At 39.0% G+C, this 24,778-nt stretch overlaps 2 protein-coding genes and 1 non-coding gene across 3 annotated transcripts in view; 2 read left to right on the plus strand and 1 right to left on the minus strand.

Moving 5' to 3' along the window:
- The window catches only part of Pou6f2 (POU class 6 homeobox 2), a 492,516-nt gene that overhangs the window by 459,564 nt on the left and 8,174 nt on the right, over positions 1-24,778 (minus strand). The window lies entirely within an intron of this gene.
- On the plus strand, positions 19,060-19,372 carry LOC100768478 (cytochrome c). Its single transcript, XM_027409587.1, has one exon. It carries the CDS (start codon positions 19,073-19,075, stop codon positions 19,370-19,372), a length of 300 nt encoding a protein of 99 aa, XP_027265388.1. The 5' UTR covers positions 19,060-19,072.
- On the plus strand, positions 23,326-23,468 carry LOC113835025. Its single transcript, XR_003484147.1, has one exon. It is a non-coding gene; the product is annotated as a small nucleolar RNA SNORA48 (small nucleolar RNA).

The raw sequence follows: 24,778 nt of genomic DNA on the forward strand, positions 1-24,778 counted from the left end.
TGAATAAACAAGTTAGTTTTTTTCCTAAACCATCATCTACCTACAAATTAAATCTTTTTCTATTTATGTCATGAAAAAAGGCAAGACTATGTAATTGTGTTTTTTGTTTTCATAGGAGGGAACAAACTCTAAAATAATAAATAATTGATCATCCACTTAAAAAATTCTGCCCATAAACAAAACAGAATATTTTAACATGATTTATGATAATTTAATGTTTTCTTTAATCCATCAAATAAAATGTTAAACAGTCTCAGTGGTCATGTGACCAGAGGCTACAAAGAAGAAACCAGTAATTTTTCTTACATGTCATTCTTCTTCTTTTCTTTCTTTTCTTTTTTCTTTCTTTCTTTCTTTTTTAATCACAGGGCCTTTGGAAGCAACTAAGTAGAAAAGCAAGGCCAACAGCATTTAACAGAAGGAAGCAACCACTTCATGGAAGCAGCCTCTGCATGTGTTTATTGAACCACAAGTATATTTCTACTGCCCAGAAGGGGAAAAGGCCTGAGAGATTCCAGGTCTGACCAACAGCTACAGATAAAAATGACCAAAGCTTGAAGACTCACTGACCAAATAAGAAAAGTACAGTACAGCTTTGTCTGACCCCTTAGGATGTATTCCATTGGAACAAAGCTTTCTCATATCCAAGCCCATGGAAAAAACTTAGCATTAGAAGTTGCTAAAGATTCAGTATGTCATAGTTAACTATGGTCACCCTGCTCTGCTACAGAGTACCCAAACTTATTTCTCCCACCAACATGTAAAACTAGGAGAGAAATGTGACAGTTCAACATCACATCTAAAATTGTAAGCTTACTATAAAACTAATTAAATCTGATTTTTCAGTGTGTTCACCTTTTCTTTTTTATTTATTTATTTATTTATTTATTTATTTATTTATTTATTTATTTTTGGTTTTTCAAGACAGGGTTTCTCTGTGTAGCTTTGGGACCTAATCGTGGCACTCACTCTCGAGACCAGGCTGGCCTCGGACTCACAGAGATCCGCCTGCCTCTGCCTCCAGAGTGCTGGGATTAAAGGCGTGTGCCACCAACACCCAGCTGTGTTCACCTTTTTTTATAAACCTGTAACACCTTTTCACTTGGGAACGCACCATTCCAACTAGTGGGAAGAGAGCTCTGTCAGCCATTCGCACAGGCCCTTCTAAGGCAGCCACTAGGGGGAATGTGCCAGTGAAGCAGGGCTGTCCACTAGTAGCACTTGGTCAGGCTTCTTTGAGGATCCTACTGCTGGGGTTGGCTTTTAAGTAATTGCTTCAAGTCACTCCCAGGAAATGCATACCTAACATTTCCATAGTAACTCTCTTCTCCCAGCTAGAAAAGACATTGCCACCATATCCATGTTTGATTCTGGAAAAATCTATATTTTCCTGAGCCTGGTGATTCAGCCCTTATTATTAAGCATATGGCTTTTCTTTTTGCTACTCATTCAGACTGCTCTGGGGCTGGAGGATACAGAAATAAAGTAACTGTTGTGTGTTGGGGGAGGGTGTCCAGAAATAAAGTAACCTGAGAAACTGAGTCCATAAATTGAGGTGGTGAAATTCTCTACAAATAGAACTCTTGATAGTAAGCTTTAAGCACAAATATGGCTCTGCAGCAACCAAGGAGTTCATATTCACAGTGACATGGTATTGGGAAGATGACATTTTAGGATTCTTTCCTGTGTTTGTTGACTTACAGCAGCCTTAACCACTTAGTAGTAGTCTTTAGACAAATGTTGTTATTGGATTGAAAGGAATCCTAAATATTTGCATAAATAAGTTGTATAAGTGCTGCCTTTATTTATACTGAAAAGCCCCATTATCTCTGCAAAGTGGTTGATTATATTGGCACTAGGTTCTAAAACTCTGCAATCCAAGATGCTTTGAAACGTAGGCCCATTTTAAAAAAATACAGCTAATATAAAGACAGTGTTTGTTCCAAATCCAGGGGCAAAGGACTTTGGTCCCTTTCAAATGTCTGTACCTCCAACATCGAACACTCAGTCCTAAGGAAGTCACAAGTATTCAGAATGTTACCTTCCTAGAAAGCTTTGGAATTTCTAAGTACAAACATGTAAATGCAAGTGTGAAGTAACTGTCAAGGATCTAGTGCCTCTTTTCCCACAAAAGTTATACTTTACCTTATGTTTAAGTGAGACATAAGTACAGCAAAAATACCATAAAATATCATTCATATGTAATTTGTATTTAGAAGATAAGATCTAATTATCAAATAGGTATACAGCAATGAAAGAGATGCACACAGAGTTGGTGACATCACACAGAGACAGAGCTACACAGAAGTAAGAAAGCCCTTGAGTACAGGAATAGCTAGACTCAAATGACTTCATAGAGGAGCAGAGCAAAAGGAAGCCCCGCCCCCCCAAGAGGAGCATGACCCCACAGTAGGACCCCGGATCCCGTGCTTGTGCAAATGTCCTCTTCGTAGGCAGTCTGAAATTCCAACAAAAAAAATGCCTGAAAAAAAAAGGCATTTCCCACTTCCTTCTCTCAGCATTTTGACAGCAAAGGGGGTAACACAACCCGAGAATTCAAGCCAAACAGGAAAGGTTTTGTTCAAAGGTTTTGCTCCTTTGTTTGTCTGAGGTCTGGCCTGCAATTCAACACCATCCTCATGACTCAGCCTTCAAGTGTTGAGATTACAGGTGGAAGCCACTGGTCTGACTCCAACAGTTTATTTGAATGATGATGAGGAGGAGGTTGTAAAGAAAGCTTAGCTGAGCAAACACGTGCGTGCTCCACCTCTGACCAGATCCAAACTCCATGGGATCAGGTGGCAAATAGCTTTTTGTTTTGTTTTGTTTTGTTTTTTGAAAGTATAAAGAGCCTTAAGGCAAGTCCTCTAAGTTCATCTCCAAATAAAAGTAATTTATAAGGTGCAGCTGTGGCGCATCACCGGTATAAAATGCTCATGCAGGCGCTTACCTTCGATGCCTTTAAAGGGGATTTTCCCCTATCATTGGTAGTGTATGGTATCAAGTGCTACAAGATGCCAAGTCAGTCCTGGCCAGAACACCTCTCCCTTAACCATGCAGACAGAAAACTCAATGTCGGATTCTACAGTCAAATACTATCTTGCATCTCTGCCAGAAAGTAAATGACCATGAACAGGGTGGCCACAGTGATGCCTGTTTCTGAGTGTTGCAATCTAGTGAGGAGATCTGCCTGTTTCTGCACATAAGCTCGCAGAGATCTGAAAGCTCCTATAGAACGTAAAGGAGTTATTATGAATGTTTTTCCTTAAGAAAATCACTGCCGAACCTAAGAATATCTTAAAACTCAAAACCAAAGAGGATTCATCAGGATCTGACAACATCAGATCATATTCACTTCAGGGCTAAACTAAGAAAGAAAGAAAGAAAGAAAGAAAGAAAGAAAGAAAGAAAGAAAGAAAGAAAGAAAGAAAGAAAGGAAGGAAGGAAGGAAGGAAGGAAGGAAGGAAGGAAGGAAGGAAGGAAGGAAGGAAGAAAGAAAGAAAGGAAGGAAGAAAGAAAGAGAGCCTTCATCAGGGAGGGTCAAAATAACACGTGCTATTCAGCAACCCACACAGACACATCACTACTCCCTTTGCCCAAAAGCCTTTCACGTAAATGTCCAGCCAGACAAAAGCCTGTTTTTCTACTGCTTTTGTGTGCTGTGGCAGGAAGCAGTTGTCAGCTATGGTCAGCTACGTTAGTGAAAAATAACAACTGCAGACGCCACAATGTTCCTGTGGAAATCAAACTCTGAGAAATTTTTTAAATGTTTTCAACACATCAGCGTGAGGCATCGACCTAGTTGGAATCACTTAGATCTAAAGCAAATGCGCTGATTGTTTTCACAGCAGGCGTTTCTTCTTGGAGCAGAGCAAAAGCAGGCACTGGCGCGAGGGTTGCATGGAAAGGTTTTCAGCCCCCTGCCTCTGTAGGCTGTCGCCTGTGACAGGATCAATACCAGGGTGAGCAGCACAGGAAGCTGACGGAAGATTATGAAGATGAGGTGAGCTGTGGAATTACCCTACAGGCTCTGCTCTTTCTTTGACCTCGAATCTCATTAGCCTCGGACATAGATGGAAAACCATCAGGACAGAGACTGAGGAAGAGAGGGGGACCAGGACGAATCCTGTGAGGCAGCGCCTGTGCAGAAACCAGCTGCCGTGTGGCTGCCTGTTGTGGTCTGAGAAAAGGTCAAGCTCTGTGGCAAGGTGAGGTGGCATCGTGACCAGGAGGAAGAGTGCCGTGCCACACCAGGAAAGCAGGTGCACAGTAACTGGTAACTGTCTTCAGTAGGTTTTCAGTACAGTGTACACAATTCCTGTTCTACTTTTGTACCCAGACAAGTAGCATTTCTGTAAATAATCTGTACAAAGTACCATGTAGAGGATGAAATGCACCCTGAAGACTCATCATCTGTCTAATGGGGGTCTTGCTGGCCCCATACTACACAGCACAGTTTTCTTTCAGTTGGAACCCCATTTATCCACTGAACTGATCCTGGATGTCGGCAGAAGCAGTTGATCAAGAGAAGCCATTCTCATTCCAAGTGACCAGTACACACACTTGAAGGGACTTCTTATTCCTATTAGTCTGAACTGTTCCAGCCAACTGAGCATACTGGAGATGTGTCTCATAATCAATGAACAGTGTCAGGTCCAAACTAAAATCGCTATACAATCTAACAGTTGAACCTAAAGCCTGAGACTTCTCTGTGTTTCTCTAAAGACTGCACAGTGTACAATGACAGCAGATAAGAGGTATCCAAGAAATTCAAGGCTATTTTTAAATCTGTTTGCATAAGTCGTTGGATGAACAATGAAGAAAGTATATGCTAGTTCTTCTAGGTATTAAATAGGCTATTATCTACAATCCTTCAAACCTGAAAACTGCACCACCAAGTTTAACTATTTATTTCCACACACACACTTTTTAAAGGTGTTGTCTGTTTGTATGTATGTATGTAACTGCACTTCTTTTGTTCCTGGTGCCTGAGGAGGCCAGAAGAGGGTGCCAAATGCCATGGAGCTAAAGTTCAGGAGGTTGTGAGCAAACTGCCATGTGGGTTGGTTTTTGAAACCAAACCTGAATCCTGTGCAGAAACAAGTGTTTTTAACAGCCAAGCCATCTCTCTAGCCCTGTGTACATCTATTATTTGCATAATTAGTACTTTACTACATTAAGTTCCTTGTTTGGGCTAACGAGGTACATTAGATCAACAGAATATACTCTGGTCATTCGGTTTCTTCAAAAACAGTTTTAGTGCCTTTTAAATTATGGATTGATTTCATATATTCCGTCAATCCCATTTGAAGATATCAGATGCTTGTGTGTGAATACTAAATACAAAGTCTATTTTCATCTCTGTTTTCCTAAAAGCAGAATTATTAGATCAAAAGCTCAAATGAATATTTTCTGTGACTTTATTTAAAAACCATATTTATTGCTAAAACTTTAAATTTAAAATTTCTCAAAAATCTCATGAGTATGGGTTGGAGAGATATGGCTCAGTGGTTAAGAGCTCTGGCTGTTCTTCGGGAGCACCCAGGTTCAATTCCCAGCATCCTCATGGCAGCTCACAACTGTCTATAACTCCAGTTCCGGGGAATCTGATACCTTCAAATCAATGTATACAAAATAAAGTTAAATCAATTATTTTTTTTTTAAAAATCCCACAAGTATGAGATTAATATTGTAGTGTTCTTGGTGGCCATTTGTGCATACACATAAAAACATAGATGTCCTTCTTGTATTTTATTATTTATAAACTGAACCATGTAGTGCATAGGGGAGTATAGCCTGCCTTTTCCAGTTAGTAAATAATTGAGATTCTTTTCATGTTGTCTTTCAAATTAAGAAGCAGAGCTAACAAAGCTGTGCTAGTTTTCCACAAGCACCCTTGCACATAATCACCATTGGCTTCTCTACCACTCTCTCTCCAGTGTCTGACATTAGCAGCTCAGCCACAATGAGAACTTCCTAAATGTATGTTGAGGACCTTTTGGCACAGCAGACAGAATCATGTGGTGGGGAGGGGCAGCTGCACACTAGAAAATATTCAAAACATTTGCCTGATTAAAAAAAAATAACTTGTAGTACTTCAAAGAAAGATCAGCTCAATAATTTACCAAAGCTGCATTCGAGGAATGTTTCTCCCTAATAACAGTGAACCACAGACCTTAAGGCAAAATCAGCACCATGTTATGAAGCTAGTTTCTTGGTGTATGCATGTTTGTATAATCTATATATCTAGATCTTAGCCCTCTGTATAGCTGGTAAAGCACCCTATCATTTCCTTAGGTTGCATCTTCACTCAATAACCCTGTCTTTTGCTGGAGAGAGCTTTTTAGTATCCTGAGGTCCCATTCACTAACTGCTGGTCTTAATGCCAGCACTATCAGTGTCTTGTTCAGAAAGTCCTTTCCTGTGCCAATGAGTTCAAGTGTACTCCCACTTTCCCCTTTATCAGATTCAAGGTATCAGGTCTCATGTTGACATCTTTGATCAGTTTAAAGTTTTGTGTTGGGTGAGAGATAAGGATCTAGTTTCATTCCTCCACATGCAGCTCCCTAGTTTGATAATTGATTTTATTGAAAATCTTGTCTTTTCACAATGCATATCTTTCCTGATTATCACAAATTTATTTAGCAAAAGGTTGCATATATATGAACATGTACATGATCCAATTCTACACCACAGTCAGACAGGCCCTTTGGGGAGGGATGTGGATTTCTTTGCTGAAAAGCCATTGTTTAGACTCTTTCCAAGGCTTCTGACATGATGATGCTGTTTCCTAATATAACCACCATCCTGATGTTATTCTATTGCCCATCTCCACACACTCACCAACCATAAGACTCATAAAGGGATCCAAGCCCTGTACTATTCCTTGTACAGGTCTGCCATCATTTAACTTCAATGATAACTTTTTGTCAATGAATTTCTTCAGTTTGGGTGGGTGAAACTTGCTCTTGGAGACTTCTCAGCAGACTCAGCACAACCTTGATGTGCACTGTTCAACACTTTGTCAAAACTCAGTGGCTAGAGTTGTGTGCTTATGTGTGCAGTTCTAGCAATGATTAACTGTTCTGTTTTCATGCCAGTACCATGATGATTTTATTACTATATTACTATAATTTGTAGTATGACTCCAAGTCTGGGATGCTGAGCCTTCCAACAATATTTTGTTGTTGCTTTTATTTTAGTTTGTTCACCTTTTCTTTTTTCCTTTCTTTTTTCTTAAATTTATTTATTTTACATCCCAAATGCTGTTTTCCCTCCCTCCTCTCCTTCACTTCTGCCCCACTCTGTACCTCTCTTTGCACCTGCTCCCCCCATCTACTTCTCCTCCATTTCTATTCAGAGAAGGGCAGGCCTCCATGAATAGCAACAAAATATGGCATATCAAATTGCAATAAGAATAAGCACCACCTCTTGTATTAAGATTGATCAAGGCAACCCAGTATAAGGAATAGGGTCTCAAAAGCCTCAAAAGAGTCAAGACAGATCCTGCTCCCACTGTTAGCAATTCTACAATAGGACCAAGCTACTCAACTGTAACATGTGCAGAGGGCTTAGGTCAGTCCCATGCAGACTCCCTGGTTGTCAGTTCAGTCTCTTTGAACTCACATGAGCCAAGGTTAGTTGATTCTGTGGGTTTTCTTGTTTTCTTTGATCTCTCTGGCTCCTACAATCCTTCCTCCTCTCTTCAGCAAGATTCCCAAGCTCACCCTACTATTTAGCTGTGGATCTCTTGGCATCTGTTCCCATCAGTTCTTCCAGAAATATTTTTATTAACCAGTATTTTTCTGGCCATACTGAATCTTTAGAATTTTGATATGAAATTTAGGATTATTTTTTTTCTATTTCCAGGAGAAAGTGAGTTGAAATTTTGATGATGATTTTATTGCATTTGATAGATTGCTTTTGGGAGGATGTCTATTTCACAATATTAATCTAACCAATCCATAAGCATGGTAGCCCATCTACTATCTTTTTTAATTTGTTTTTTCAGTGTCTTACAGTTGTGCAAGTCTTTAACTTGCACATTTAATAAAATGCTTCAAGACATTCTATTTGTCTTGAGACTATTGTGAATGCTATTGTTTCTTTTTGTTCTCTGTCCTTTGTATATAGAAAGCCTATTTTTTGTATGTCAACTTTGCATTTTTTTCTACTTGATGAATGTGGTTAGCGTCTGTAGGAGTTTTCTGGTGGCGTTTTTAAGGTCTTTTGTATACAGAATAATATAATCTGCAAATAAGGATACTTTGACTTCTTCCTGTCCTATGTATATAAACTTTACTTCTTTACTTGTTTTGTTGATCTACCTAAAACTATATTCAACAGGAAAGGGTAGAGTGGACATCTTTGCCTTGTTCTTGATTTTAGTCATGATACTTTGAAGTTTTGTCTGTTTAGGGTAATGTTAACTGCCTTTATTATGTTGAGAAATGTCCACTGGATCCATAGACTCTCCAGGACCAAGCTGTTTAAAACAAGCAACTCAGTGAAAAACAGAGCACAGAACTAAACAGAGACTCCTCAAAAAATGAAATGCAAATGACCAAGAAACATTTTTTAAAAGTATTCAACATCCTCAGCCATCAGGGAAATGAAAATTAAAAATACTCTGAGTTTTTTTTTTCCTTATCACAGTCAGAATGGCTAAGTTAAAAGAATAACAAATGCTGGTATGGATGTGGAGAAACACTATCACTGGTAGGAGCACACACTGGTGCAGCTACGGTGGAAATCAATGTGGAAGTGCCTCCAAAAAACTCAACTAGACCTATAGGCTATGATCCAACTATACCACTCTTGGGCATAGAAACCAAACATTCCATGACTTATTACAGAGATACTTATTCATCCTGTTCATTGCAGCGCTACTTAACATAGCCAAGAAATAAAAACAGCCTAGATGTCCATCAGCTGATGAATGAATGACGAAAATTATGGTACATTTGCACAGTGAAATATTATTCTTTTAAGAAAGCAAAATTGTGAAATTTTCAGGTAAATGGATAAAGCATGAAAAAAATTATTCTGAGTGAAGTTACTAATATCCAGAAGGACATAACATTGCAGGTTTTTTTTCTCATTTGTGGATGTTACCTTTGGCTCTTCAGATATGTGTGCTTCTTTGGCAATACCCACAGGGGTCATGAAATTAGCAGGGGGCTATTGTGGCTTTTAAAAGAAAGGGCATAAAAATAACATAAATAGCTATCAAAACTCTAGATTTTACCTAGAAAACAAATAGTGACCACTTTGATTTTTGTAGTATTAGTACTTACCAAATAAAACATGTAAGCTCTGAAGTATTGCTTGTTCCTTCACTAGCTGTTCACTGTAACTTTCTGTCAGTAGTAAATTATTCAAAGTCAAAAGAAGATCATTCAACTTAATGTCATTATATTTGCTATTACTTCTAAAACTCCTATAACAAAATATCAAGAAACAGCATTTAACATAAGATTATTATTTTATCACAAATTAAATTTTAAAATTTATTGTGACTTATAATCACTATTATCAAATATCTATCATCATCCCTATCATTGCCATCATCATCTTAACTAACCCTATCCTAAACATTCTCCTCATTCTCCTTACCATCACCACCACCATCATTGCCACCATTCTCATCACCATCATCATCAGGAATGGAACCATCCTCACAACTATCACCACTATCATCAACATTACTATCATCACCATTATCACCATTATCACTACCACCAGTATCATTACCACCTTCACCTTCATTGGCTCACCATTTCCATCAAATCATCATCGTCACTACCATTGTTACCATCATTTCCACGGGCGGGTAAAAAGGCTACCCCATTGACCCTGAAAAGGGCAAGCCCCCTGACTTAATCCAAAATTGAATCTAGGCTCAGCTCAAGATAGACTACAGAAGGATTTTTGATGGTTAGATAAAAGCCAGCAGTCCTCAAGAACTTTCAAAATGATTCAAGAAGTCACTTCCCTTACCTCTGGCCATAATAACATGTGACTCTTCATTGGCATACACCTGTTACAGTTACCCGCATATCAAAGTCACCCTAGCCTCCAGCCTCCTTGGTCCCCAGCTCACAAATGCCTCTTATGTATTTCAAAGTCTATACTAGGATCCTGGTCCCTCTCACCTCCACCTCTACCCTAAATTCCCAGGCTATTTTAGTTCACAGGCTTTCTGCCTCCTCAGATGACTTTTCTCTCTAAAACCCTCAAGATTACCCTTTACACCCAAACCCCATCAGCTTCTCTCTGCTTTCCATTTTGGTGGTTACTTCACTGCGCCGTTGAATAAAGTTTCATTGTTAATCTGTTTTCTTTTGCTATACCTGAGGCTGAATAATGTATAAATAAAACAGGTTTATTAAGTTCATAGTTCTACACAGACAGACCAAGATATGGTAGCTTCATCCATTTAACCTCTGGTGTTGCAGAATATTTGATCACACCGTGAATCCTGAGATGATGTTATTTACTAGAAAAGAAAACTGCTTCTAGCTGTGATGTTGCTCACCCCTAGAACACACTTTTAATGTGGGAGCTTTCTGCTTGGATATTGTAAACAGGATTAAATAAAATCAACCTAGGTCAAGAGGCAGAGCAAGCAACCAGTTGATAGGAAATAATCATAGAGAGTGTAGAGGGAGTCAGGAGGACAAAGAGAGAAGGGGGAGGGAGGGAGAGAGAGAGAGAGAGAGAGAGAGAGAGAGAGAGAGAGAGAGAGAGAGAGAGAGAGGAAATAGAAAGGAGGGAGATGCATTGGAGGAGTTTTTGTTTGAGATAGGTAAAAGAAAACTCTCTGGGACAAAAATGGAGTAGGAAGCAGATGGATGTTTTCTTTGCCTCCCTGAGCCAGCAGGTTTTCACCACCACTCCTTGCTCTTGAGTCTTCATTAATAAAATAGATTGATAGAGAGTTAAAAATGACACTCTGATAAGGACCTCATGGAAGATGGAATTTGGATGAGGGATATACATATAGGGGAAAACCATGTGACAAAATAAGAGGTAGAAAGTTGGGAAGATTCAGTCTTGGTATTGTATTATAAACAACTCTCAAGAGAACCAACAATGTTGTCACAATTACTACATTAATCTCTCTGAGAGACACCCAATGGCCTAACATTTTCTACTAAGCTACAACTTAAATGCTCTACTACTTCTGAGCATCACAGTACTGAGGACCAAGTTTTCAACTTATGAGTCCTTGGTGAGCAGACTTGAATACCATGTCCAAACAACACACTAACTTTATTCATGGTTCACTGTTACTGCTCTACCTGGCAGCATGAACCTGGGAGAGTGCAGCCTAAAAATGAGGTGGACTAAAGTCTCATGCAATATTGAGAGCATCATAAAAAATGTTAGATCATAGGAGTTTAATTGTGTATGTCACAAGGACAACCTGTGCTTGGAAACTTTTTGAATAACAAAAGTAAGCAGGAACGTGTAACCTGAAGCAAACCCACTCCTCTGTAGCACACGTTGCAGGGACATGAAAGCATATCACAAGAATGAAGCCATGTTTTGGTTGAATAGAGGTTACAAGACTTTTGCTTCCTTGGAATTATCTCACAAGGCCTCAGATTTCTTCTCATATAGCTTCATTCTTGGATCATGTTCTCAGCACTCACTATCTTAGCAATGGTGCTTATTTATTTATTGGTATTAATCACAACTTGTAATTTTTCTTTGTTTTTAACTTGTATACAAAGCAGGTTTTCTTGCTTGTTCTATAAAATAGGTAAGGGATTTAAAAACTGTCTTGGCTATCATTCCATCCCTGGTGTGCTGTGTAGTAGGTAAGCAACAGTAGGTCATCAGTCAATAAAAGCTACAAAAATAATTAGTATATGCCCTGTTATCAACTCTAATTCAAAACAAAGAAAGCATCTAAATTACCTGTGATAAGAATTATCCCTTTATATAGTTCCTTTATATAGTATCCCTTTATATAGTTCGACACAGTTTGGGAGTCTTTTGCTTTAATACCTGTGTCCACATGCAGATCCTAAGGAGAACTAATAAAGAGAGTGACTTAGGCAATGTGAGTCAGAAGTGGGGAAAAAAAAAAAAAAACTTGTCTATTCAAAAACATTTCACCTGTCAGAGATGAAATTCATCTACTCAAATTAGCTTTTAAGAGTAACATAATATCATGAAATCCACTTTAAAACATAAATACAAGATGACAATTCACATACGGATTCATCTACAGACTGAAGAAAGAGTGCTGTACAGCTGCATTTCTGTTTGCCAAAGACTACTATGTTAGAAAACATGGGGAAAGGAAAAGCTGTATTGTCCATGAGGAGAAATCAGTCACTGCATAGGGGACATGAGGACAGGAAGAGGAAGATACATGTCCTTCACCCCAACACCTTCTGGAGACTCTGTACTCAAAACTTGAGACGATATTTCTAGTTTTATTCTGTTTCAGAAAACATGTTTGAATGAACCAATTTGTAACTTATGGGAGAAAGAGAAACCACCGGTCAGAAATGTTCACTCCAGCCCAGGGTTGAAAATGGTAAGAGGATGCTGAGAAGTTAGGATCTGGTTTTGAGCTGGGGAACAGTGTGGGGGCGGTTAAGGTGGGAGATAGAGAGGATGAAGACAGCATTTGCGGAAACGGCAGTGGAGGCCTTGGAAGATTTTGATGCTAGTTGCTGATGGATAATCAACATGGACAAAGTGTTGTTCTTGCTGCACCAGACAGTGCAGGTGATCACTAGATAAAGTAAAAGCCTTGTAAGTAAGTCAGCATTTAACAACAAGGGGCTCTCAATCTAGAAAGGGATAGACACTTAAAGGATTTCCCCAAGAGACTGTATCAGAAAGCGTCAAGTAGCACAGAAAAAGCTCCTGGCTTAAGGCCAATCTTTTTAACCAGTGTGCTTAACCGGCAGCCCTGAAGTGTGCTGGCTGGAGCTGGGACAAGAGAAGCACTTGGCTCCACTTCATTCCCCCCAGCTGTCCCCTACTCAGGTACAGGCACTTTCCTTGACTTTCTTCATTCACAAGCTAGATTATAAGAACTAAACATCTAGGTACTTTTCCCACTTTTCAGAACTCTGGTTTAAGAATCCTTCCATTAAGAATAGTAAAGGGAAAGTTCTAGTTTACTAATAGTTATAGAGAAGTTAGAGAAATGAAGCAATGGCATTGTTTTTACATCTCACATAACCCCACTAACTAAAACAGACACCCCCTTTCAAGATGTGCACAGGAGAGAGAGTAGCTCCAAGGAAGCGAAGCTGATAACAAACTGTGGTTTAGAAATACGGTTATCACAGAATTACTAAGAAAAAAAATACTATTAAGTCCGGAACTGTCATTTAATCAGCACACAAACTTGTAATTGGATGTGTCAACCAAACCTGGGGAGGAAGTTGCGCATGTAAAGGCGATGGGCACAGTGTCACCTCGGAATAGACCAGAAAAGCTAGTGCTTATTTTAGGTGCAAAAAAAAAAAAAAAAAAAAAAAAAAAAAAAAAGCCATGGTTCCCACAACAACAGTAACTTAACTGGTTGAACATATAGTATATTGTGACATGAAAGTTGACACCACATACAAAAATACTAAATACTACACACGCCTGAGGGGTTCTCGTTATTACCACTGTGGGAGTTGTAAGTTCTGAATGGCGATAAAAATGGAGTCAGAACCAGCTGAACAACCTTGGATCTGGCCTTTATGGAAACCCTGTGTGCTCATGTACTTCACAAATCTTTATTGAGTGCCTAGTATGTGTAAAGTATTGTACTAGAAGCTGTGCAAAATTATGGTACCTGCCTCAAGTAGCTTATAAAAAACTATATCCACTGGGACCTAACCACCGGTTTATAACAAATGAGAGAATTCCTCATGCCTTGGCCAGGCAGTCTGTTCCACCTTTCCCAAAGGCCATGTGCAAATGCTTATGATGTAGAAATGCTGCCAGAATCTATACCCAACTACTAAGGCTAACTCCCCATTGCCCACTACTGTGCTCCCCATGGTTAATTAAGCATCACACGGTAGTCATTTCTTCCTTTGCTTCTTCCTGACCTCTAATATAAATCTTTATTATTGAAATTTTCTAAGATTCCCACTGTACTAAAGATACTCTTTAAGTATCTATCCTGATCTCTACATTTTCAGATCTCCAAAAGGCATGCACATACCACTTGACATTTCAACAAGTATCTCCCATCTCCTTACTTCCCTGCCTATTTATCTCTAAATGCAGGTATGCTTCTTAAAAATGCAGAAATATTGAGCACGCCATAAACTCATTTGCACTGATCATGCTGAGTTGATAAAATCCACTTCAATACACCTCAATCCCTTGCACAGGACAGCTCAAGCTACAATAAACCTGATGAAAACACAGGAGCAGATTCTCTCCATCACCCCTAACCTTAGGAAATTTCAAAGTCTAGGAACTATCACAAGTAGTATATTAACCAGAGTGAGGAGTAGATGAATCCATAACTACATGTAGCATTCACGTGACTGTTGGGTGTTTGAAGAGGGAAAGAGAGAAAATGGAATGACTTTAATCATTGTAAAAACTGTCATAGGAAACACATATGGATTCACACAGATCATTTCACAAAAACATTTTTTATTTCACACAGTTCTTTTTTGGAAACTTACAATGTTCTTGTGTTGGGGATCACTCAGAAGTAGCAGAAGAGCTATGAAACAAATGTCCAGAGAATGGAAGTTCATTGACCTTGGCCAAATCAGTAAAAATCTAAATTTAAAACAAATGTCTTGAGTTGGGTGTCCTTTCTAATTTCTTCTCTATAAGCATTCTCTCACCACATATGCTTCCAAGAAGTATGACCCTATCTTGTCTTCTTACACATATCCACCTCTCTATTCGTTCCAAACAGCTGGAATTTAATTGTTCTCAAGGCCTCAAAATTTGCTTAATGAATAATAAATAACTTTTGTTGAATTAATAATGTTTTCCCACTATTTGAAAAATATTTGTTTTCAGTGTGTCTAGTATATTCAAGGCCATTTATAAACTTTTGTTTAAGCACAGGGATAGATAAAAAAATAAAGAGGGTACACACAGGTTAAGATCAAGGGAAAATTACATAGAAATTTATAATAACCCTAATTCAAAACTGAAGATGTAGGTCAAATACAGGTATGGCATGCTCTGCACATTGAAGGAAACAAATACATTTGGAGTTGGAGGGCAGAACTCTAAAGGAGCTGTTTTTCCATAGGGAGGGACAGGACTTAAGAAGTAGAAACCATGATGGAAACACAAAGTCATGGAGGGAAGGAATTCCAGGTATTTTCCCCTGTTATCTAGTTTAAGGAGGGGTGTTTAGAATCTGAAGGAAAGAACATTAACTTGTGAAAGATGGCCAGGTCCTCTCATGATGTCATCCCTGCTGGGAGTCAGGAATTGTGTCCTACTTAAATTCTCCAGAATCTGACTCAACAGGGACTAAAGTCAACAGAGGGCAGTGGGGATTTGGTTCCTTAAAAACTCCAGCCAGAGTCCAGAAGTATTTGTCTGCTCAGCATCTGGGTCTTTGTATAGCAATGTTTAAACACAGACAGAAAGGTGTGAAGACTACTCTTACAGGAGGCACAGGACCTGAAGGCAAGGAGGAGGTTACTTCAACAGTCCAGGACAGAGGAGCAAATACAGAAATGAGTTGGGCCAGCAGAAATGAATAGAGTATTGCAGCCCAGGTGCATCTCATGAATGCAGTAGGGGCTGGAGAGATCGCTCAATAGTTAAGAATACATACAAATCTGAGTTCAGTTCTCAGCCTCCACATTCCCAGCAGCCTGTAACAGTAGTTCCAGTGTATCTGATGCCCTCTTTTGGACTCCACAGGCATCTGCATTCATGTTTGTGTGCATGGAAACACACACACACACACACACACACACACACACACACACACACACACACTTAAAAACCAAATAAATGTTCCAATGATAATTTTAAAAGGATGAATAAACAGAGGCTGATGCCCCTGTTTGAATCTCAGGTTCACCACTTAACTATATACATAGAGACATGCTTATTGCAATGTTCTTAGAACTTTTAGTGTAAAACAAGTGCATACCATTGTTTAGTAGAATGTGTTTGTAGGAAAGATGGCTTTAGCACACAATAGGCTGCTGTGAAGGGAAAGCCAAATACATAAGTAAATGAAGCAAAATTAAAAATATTAAAGTAGCCAGGGATGAAAATGGATTGGAGAACAAATATATAGAAAAATAATAGCTGATGATACTGACATTGGTTGGGGTAGAGAGGATGGGAAAAAGCCTGGGTAAAACTGATGACTGTCACATTCTGGAAAGGAGAAAGAAGAAACGGAATTTAGAATGGATGGAAGGTTTAAAAGAAACCTCATTTTAGAGAGTGGGGTTAGGAAAACTAGAACATAGCAAAATGACATATGCCAGTAATCCCAAAATTCAGGAGTTTGAGGAGAAAAGATTGCTATCTTGGTGTCATCTTGGTGTCATCAAAACAAAAACAGAAATGTAAGCGAGTCACAAGGCAGCGTCAGGAAGCATGGTCAGAGACAGGCCCATGGAGGTGAAATGTCTTGTACTGAAAAGTGGGCTGACAATTATTAGCAATAATATATATTTCAAAATAGGTAAAGAAAATGACCTGTAATGATGCCACAGTAAAGAACTGAAAAATATTTGAGTTTAAGTACATGTTAATTATCTTGGTTAGATAGGTTTACAGTATGTTCAGTGTAGGAAAATATCACACTGTATTTATAAATATATACAATTATATATTTATATAATTAAATAAATTATATAAATTCAATTAAAAATACAAAACTTCCTTTAAAAGAAGCACACTCAACAATATTCTACAAAAGACAAAAATGGATGCCCATTTTCTTCTCATTTTTACAAAAACTGTAAGTCAGAAGTGACCATAAGTGGTTGGAAAGGTTTTGAAAGTAAACAGTCCACAAAAATAAAATCTTCTCAGCCAGGCATTGGTGGCACATGCCTTTAATCCCAGCACTCGGGAGGCAGAGGCAGGCAGATCTCTGCGAGTTCGAGGCCAGCCTGGTCTCCAGAGTGAGTGCCAGGATAGGCTCCAAAACTACACATAGAAACCCTGTCTCGAAAAAATAAAATAAAATAAAATAAAATCTTCTCATATACATGGAGAATTTTCTGAACACCAACCACTGTGCTCTTTTTCTATGTGATTGTTTTACTAAGTTTTCACAGTATTCACTGAGGTGGTCATTTTATAATTTATTTTTGACAATTTCATACATGTATACAACACATTCTCATCACACCCATCCCTCCATCCTTTCTTCCTCTCACTTTTGTCATTACCCCCTTGTTCCCCCAAGTCTCCAGTTCACTTTTATGCCTTTTTTATGCTTCATGATGCATAGAGTTTAACCAGGGCCACTAGCATGAGTGTAGGTGTGAAGCTACCTCCCCCCCCCACCCCCTGCATGAGTAGCTCACCAGTGGCTACACCACTGAAGACAGCCTTGCCTGCAATAAAATCATGGCAGGGCCCCATGATCTTCTCTCCCATCTGTGTCTGAGTGTTTCCTGGCCCAGTCATGGGCAGGCCCTTTGTAGGCAACAGTAGCCGATGTGAGTTCATGCGTGCCACGATAATGTCAAGTCCATAAGAAAGCATTTCACAACTCTCCTCTGTGTTCTTGGCTGTTTTCCAACACCCCTTCTATTATGTTTCTTGAGCTTCTAAGGGTGATGCAGGTGTTTCACTTAATGAATGCTTAGAACTCGACAGTCATTTGTTCTCAGTACCTTGACCAGCTAGAAGTCTCTGCATTAACTTCGAAGAGAAACTTCTTTGATGAAGTCCAAAGACAGCACTAGTTTATGGGTAGATGCATAAATATTTATGAGGCAGGGGACCATAAGATGGTTCAGCAGATAATACCACTTGTCACCAAGCCAAATGACCTGAATTTGATCCCTGAACCCACATGGTGGAAGTGCTTAAGAGGTTCCACAAACTTTGACCTCTTGTGAAAAGAAAAGGACAATTCCTACTCAGTGTGAAACATCAAATAGAGGGTTGACAAGATGACTAAGTAAAGGCTCAGGTGCCAAACCTGATAACCCGAGTTTGAATGCCTGGACCCACATGTTGAAAGGAGAGCATTGATGTCAATCTTTCTCTGACCTCCACAGGGACCACAGCATGGCACATGCATGTGCATATGTCATAACACACACACACACACACACACACACACACACACACACACACACACACACGAACAAAGTAATTGTCAAATGACAAAAAAACATTGGTTCCACTCTGGATGCGCACAACCCCACAGGCACACAATCTTGAAGCTCCAAACCCAATTCCGTTCAGTTTTCTGCAGGTATTAGGCAAATTTCCGTGTGCATAGTTTTTGGAATCAAACTCAAATTTGCAATCTCAACTACATGTTCATGATTAACATGGGAATTTCTGTGTATTCTTTTACGGATACCATCTCATATTATGAAACATTATCATATTCTAATTTGAAACTTGGAAATGTAATTTTTTGTGTATGGCACTCACCAAACAAATGATACTAAAGAGCATTTACTATTTACTGATCTAAACTAAAATCTTTCTTAAACCTCTGTCTATATTCCTTTTTTCTCATCTTGTTATACAGAAGGTCAATTTTTTTATTAACATGATAAGTATATATATGTGGTCTTTGATACTGAACTTAAAATTAAGCAATTTTTAAAAAGGGAAAAAAATTAACATGTTGTATTCTTATATTACTATTACCCAGAATTTGGAAATACAGAAATCACTTTGTTACCCACTGGGCTTGCATTGCAGACAACTTGTTGAAATGAATAAGACAAAATCTTTCCACTCAGAATAATAGTTTAAGGAATTTGCTTTAAGAATAGCAATGCATTTGTACAGATTTGTCTTCAACAAAACTAATTTTAAAAACATTTCTTGGGAGAGCCGGATGTGTGTCTTCAGATCGAAGCAGTTGTGGTGTTTATCACCTGGGAGCGAATTAAAAATGGGCGATTTTGAGAAAGGCAAGAAGATTTTTGTTGAGAAGTGTGCCCAGTGCCACACTGTGGAAAAGGGAGGCAAGCATAAGACTGGATCAAATCTCCATGGTCTGTTTGGGAGGAAGACAGGTCAGGCTGCTGGCTTCTCGTACACAGATGCCAACAAGAACAAAGGCATCACCTGGGGAGAGAATACCCTGATGGAGTATTTGGAGAATCCCAAAAAGTACATCCCCAGAACAAAAATGATCTTCGCTGGAATTAAGAAGAAGGGACAGAGGGCAGACCTAATAGATTATCTTTAAAAGGCTATTAATGAGTAATTAGGATGCCTTATTTATTACAAAACAAATGTCTCATGATTTTTAATGTGTACCATAATTTAATTCACACACCAAAATTCAGATCATGAATGGCTAACAATGTTTTTGTTGGACAGTCCTGATTTAAGTAAAACTGACTTGTAGTAAACTGGATACAATCTTTTTTAAAATAACAATTCCAGTTGTATAAATTCTATCACTGCTCTCTCTCTCTTTCTCAAGATAGGATTGGACTTAATTATTGAAGTTCTACTTTCCACAAAGATGGGGGTGTCCTCTCAAACCTATTGAATGGTTTTATACTTAAATTTATATAACTGGACATATGAGTATGTTTAAACACTGGGAAAATTCTGTTACTGTCTCAGAAATGAGAAGACTCAACCTGTGTTTCAGTTTGTATTCACTGGTCTGTTACAGGCAATGGCTAAACATCAGGAAGTAACTTGACTTGATGATGTCATTTTAATTAGAATTCCCTAAGTCAAAGGATGCTGCCTTTTACCACTGAAAGGCACTTACTGTGGTCTATGTGTGATATCAAATAAAGAGTATTTAGCACTTCTTTAATGGCTGATCTATTAAGTTAAAATACTTTTAGAAACCAGCAACTTAGATAGACCTTACTTTTTAATTCTTAATGATCTAAGACTAAGTTGTAATTCAGAATTGTCCTTAAAAGCCCATTCAGAACCACACAAAACTGGAACTTCTGTATATGTGTGATTGGTAGTGGCATTCTTTGCCAACTTATTAGATGGAAAGATTAAAATAAAGAAGATAATTTATATGTTATCAACAAGAAGATAATTAAAAACAACCACAGATCATAAAAAACAAAACAAAACAAAACAACAACAAAAACATTACTCCAGCCCTCTGAAGATACTGTTATTCCATTTAAGCTGTCCTCCAGTGATGCTTTCTGGTCACCTCTGGTGTATTTCAGTTTTATGCAGCTTAACCTCTAATCAGGCTAAACTAATGAAACACAATTTTTGCATCTTTTTTCAGTCCCCTTTGTCTTGTAAGTGCTGCAAAATAGGCCCTGTATTTAAGATTCAACATTTTTGTGTGCTAAAGGTATCTACCTGTTACCTTGCTAATGACTCCCAAGTTCAATATGTTACATAATGTGTAAGAACCCATAAACAAACCACTCACTTCTTGTAGACATCATTATGAAAACATAACATGATCATTTTAAAGATAGCCTCATTTATACATTCTGTAATGAGACTATGAGCAGAGTACCCCCAAATTCCCAGACAAGGTATATTGGGAGGAGATGAGTGGAGCTAAGGCAACTCAAAGCTTTGGAGCCTCTTGAGAGAGGCATCTACCAAGCTAGAAGTTAGAAGAGGGCCAGCTGCCATATATTCTCATTTTGAACAACAGTAAGCCTCTCAATGCCAACGACACCTCGGGAGATGCAAGTATGGTTAGGGGAAGTAATGTTGAGGAGTAAAAGGAAGATGGTATATATAATGAGAGAAAAATCTGAGCAGTATTTAGTAACTCTTTTCAACTTTTCACTCATTCTAAGATGGTTATGATCCATTTTCTCAGAAAGGAAGGAAAAAGAGAAGGAAGGAAAGAGGAGGAAGCACAGGGAGATGAAGGTCATCTAAACCTGACATACAGGAAGCCAAGGCCCTCTGTCATGCAAACACCCCTTGCTCACCTTCTCAGTCTGACAATATTCCATCAAGAAGCCCACAGTCCCACTTTCCTGCAAAACAGGCAGAAAGCATTTACACAGCTAAAGGATGGAGAGAAGAGCTTCAGTGCTATCTTTCTGGCTTCACGCAAGTGCTCTTCTCAGTCCCTAGCACCACTCACAGAAACCAAGTAGAACTTTCTAGAGCTGGCCTTGCATGTAGTCCGTAGACTTTAAAGCCTTTCTCTTCTGGTTTTGGTGGCAGCCAGAGCTAAAACTAAGAGAGAGAGAGTAACCATGAAACCTCGGAAAGAATGTCTGGCTTCAAATCTCACTTTGTCCACTCATATGGCAATATGGTTGTAAAAAGAGAGGTCAACTGCTCAGAGCTGTGTTCTGTTTGCACAAGTTGAGATTCTAGAACTGTGGCTGCCAACTGTGTCAAGGCCAGTGTTGTGATTTGTTATTGAGAGCCTGTTCTGAGCTTGAGGAGACAACAAACTGCTCTGATGCTCACAGTGAAGATGGCTATGTGAAATCCAGAATACTTATCCTAGCATCTGGGGGAGAACAGAAGTGGGGAAATTGTATATTTCTCCAATGGGCAGGTCAGAAAATCAATTTCCATAAATCTCTGCAGGAAAAGCTGTCATGAGTAGCTCCCAGCGCCCCCTTCCTCCGAAATAGATTTCATTGTCTCCCGATTCACTTTCTTTTTCATATACACGAAATAATGTGATTAAAATCCACAACCACAGATATCCTAAAAGAAATGTAAACTATAGCTTCTAGCATTTTCCCATAAGTATTCAAGTAGCAGACATTTTGCCTTATCAAAACATCAAGTTAGTAAAATTCAAAAGGTAATTCTGATTATTTTTGGCTCAGTCCTCTCTCAAATGCTTTATGAAATGTGTTAGTCAGAGGTGAAAGATTGGTCTGATACAAAATGAAATTTAGAAAATAGGGATCTAACTGACAGTCATCACCATGAATTCCTTGTTGTCTCCTGCTCACTAATTTAGGTACACTAACTGTCAAACACTGGAAACACCCCTGCGTTGATTATCTTACCAAGGAGCAATGAGGCCCACATTGAAGTATAACACATGCAGTGTGATCAGCTGAATGGCTGCCTTGGCTTTAAAGTCATAACATATCCAACTGAGAACTGGCTTCTTAAATCACTCTTCTTGTTCTTCCTTCTTTACTACCACATACAGCACTTGACCTTTATTGCTGTCTTAATTGGCTTGGATATTCTACATGTACATGACAAATCTGTATCTTTCACAATGCCATTAATCTGTCTTTCATTTTTAATATTACATTTTGTCATCTATCTTTACCAGGGTTAGTATTGCTGTGATGCAACATCATAACCAAAAGCAAGTTGGAGAGGAAAGGGTTTATATGACTTACACTTCCACATCCTGAAGGAAGTCAAGACAGGAACACAAACAGGCCAGTAACCTGGAAGCAGAAGTTAATGCAGAGGCAATGGAGGGGTGCTGTTTGCTGGCTTGCTCAGCCACCTTTCTTATAGAACCCAGAGCCTCCAGCCTAGGGATGGAACCACCCACAATGGGCTGAGCCCTCCGGCACCACTCACTAATTAAGAAACTATCTTACAGTGGCATCTTCTGGAGGCATTTGCTTTCTTTCTTTCTTTCTTTCTTTCTTTCTTTCTTTCTTTCTTTCTTTCTTTCTTTCTTTCTTTCTTTCTTTTTCCAGACAAGGTTTCTCTGAGTAGCTTTGGAACCTATCCTGGAACTCCCTCTGGAGACCAGGCTGGCCTGGAACTCACAGAGATCCACCTGCCTATGCCTCCCAAGTGCTGGGATTAAATGTGTGCACCACCAAAGCCCGGCCTGGAGGCATTTTCTTAAGTATATTTCCTTCTTTTTAAGAATAGCAGAAGTAGTGGAGTGGAGCCAGCCAGAGCCTAGAAGAAAAGCTGTATGTGCTGCGGAGGGCAGAGCTGGAGAAGTGATCCAAGCTACCTGGAGAAGCCAGAAGGTGGTAAGTGAATCCCAAATAATTGGGCATTGAGTTGTTTATACTGTCAGAGTTTGGTTTTGTTTGGTTCAGATTGTGATTGTGTCCTGGTTCTTCACTCTTGAAGATGGTATTTAATTTAATTTTGATTTTTTACAGGAGCCACAGTTGAAAGACTTAGAACTTTGAAAAGAGGTTTTGGATTTTTAGAGAGATTGAATGTTTTAAAGGCACTCAAATTTTAATGTGTTTGAATTTATAAGACTGTGGGACTTCTAACTCCTGGAAATGGGCAAAGAGATACCTTGTGGTGGTATAGTTCTTACATCAGCCAGGGGCAGAGCAGATGTCAGTCCTTTGTTCATCCTAGCTTGATGCCTAACTTGGTGGCCAAAGCTGTTTCATGCCTAGGGCACATTTAAAAAAAGACTGTGGGACTTCTAAAGTTATTTCTGTGAGATCTTGGGGATGAATAAGAAAGGTGGCTGGTTTATTGTGGCTCATACCTTCAATCCCAGCACTTGGGAGGCAGAGGCAGGCAGATGTCTATGAGTTCAAGGCCATCCTGGTCTACAGAGCTAATCCCAGGACAGCCAGGGTTACACAACACAGTGAAACCCTGTCTCAAAAAATAAAAAATAAATAAAATAGAACAAAAAGAAAAGAAAGGTGTGGCTTAGAGGAGATCTGTTCATGTGTCAAGTTGAAAGGGGGTCAGTTGTGCTGGCTGGACTAATGTCAACTTGAAAAGCAAACTAATTATCTGAAAGGAGAGAACCTTAATTGAGAAAATGCCTGCATAAAATACAGCTGTAGGGTGTTTTCTTAATTAGGGATTGATGGGGGAGGGCCCAGCCCATTGTGGGTGGTGCCATCTATGAGCTGATGGCCCTGGGTCCTGTAAAAAAAGCAGGCTGAGCCAGCCAGTCAGCAGCACCCCTTTGCATCAGCTCCTGCCTCCAGAGTCCTTCCTTTTGAGTTCCTGTCCTGACTTCCTTCAACGATGAACATTGATGTAGAAGTGTAAGCCGAATAAACCCTTTCCTCCCCAACTTTCTTTTGGTCATAGTATTTCATCATAGCAATAGTAACCCTAACTAACACACCATCTCTTAGGAAGAGCCATGTATGAGTTATTTTGGGAAAGCAAACCCCACTTAGAAGATTCTGGAACATATTGATTAGACTAGTTGATAACAGAGCTTATTTTTAAATTTGGTGCTGAGCAACTGAATACTGAACATTCAGAAAATAGAATATTATAGAAAAGGGTGTAGATTAAGAGCCAGGCATGGTGACACATGCCTGTGGACCCAGGTTTTTTAGGGGGGAGTCTGAGGCAAGAGTATCATTTGATTACAGGAGTTCCAGCAGACCTTGTCTTTTTTTAAAAGCAGATCTATTTTAAGTAATATGTGGCATTCAATATATCCTTATAAATATATGCAATAAGTTACAGAACACTGTAAAATATGAATGTACTCCGGTGGCAGAAATATGCTTATATATACATGGAAACTTTCTGGAAAGATAGATAAGAAATTGTTAATGAATATTAGTTTGCAGACAGGGAAATAAAGGGTACTTTGCTTTCAAATTTGTGTTGTTGCATCTTACTGAAATTATTTCCCCAAAGTATGCTTTATCTTATAATTTAAGTGCACTAGGTAGCTCATCTCAATCATGTGTATATCTAAACCATGTTCATCTCTGTGATGCTTTCCTCTCTT

The sequence above is a fragment of the Cricetulus griseus genome, chromosome 3 (assembly GCF_003668045.3).
Source record: "Cricetulus griseus strain 17A/GY chromosome 3, alternate assembly CriGri-PICRH-1.0, whole genome shotgun sequence".
In the NCBI taxonomy this organism is placed as follows: Eukaryota; Metazoa; Chordata; class Mammalia; order Rodentia; family Cricetidae; genus Cricetulus; species Cricetulus griseus.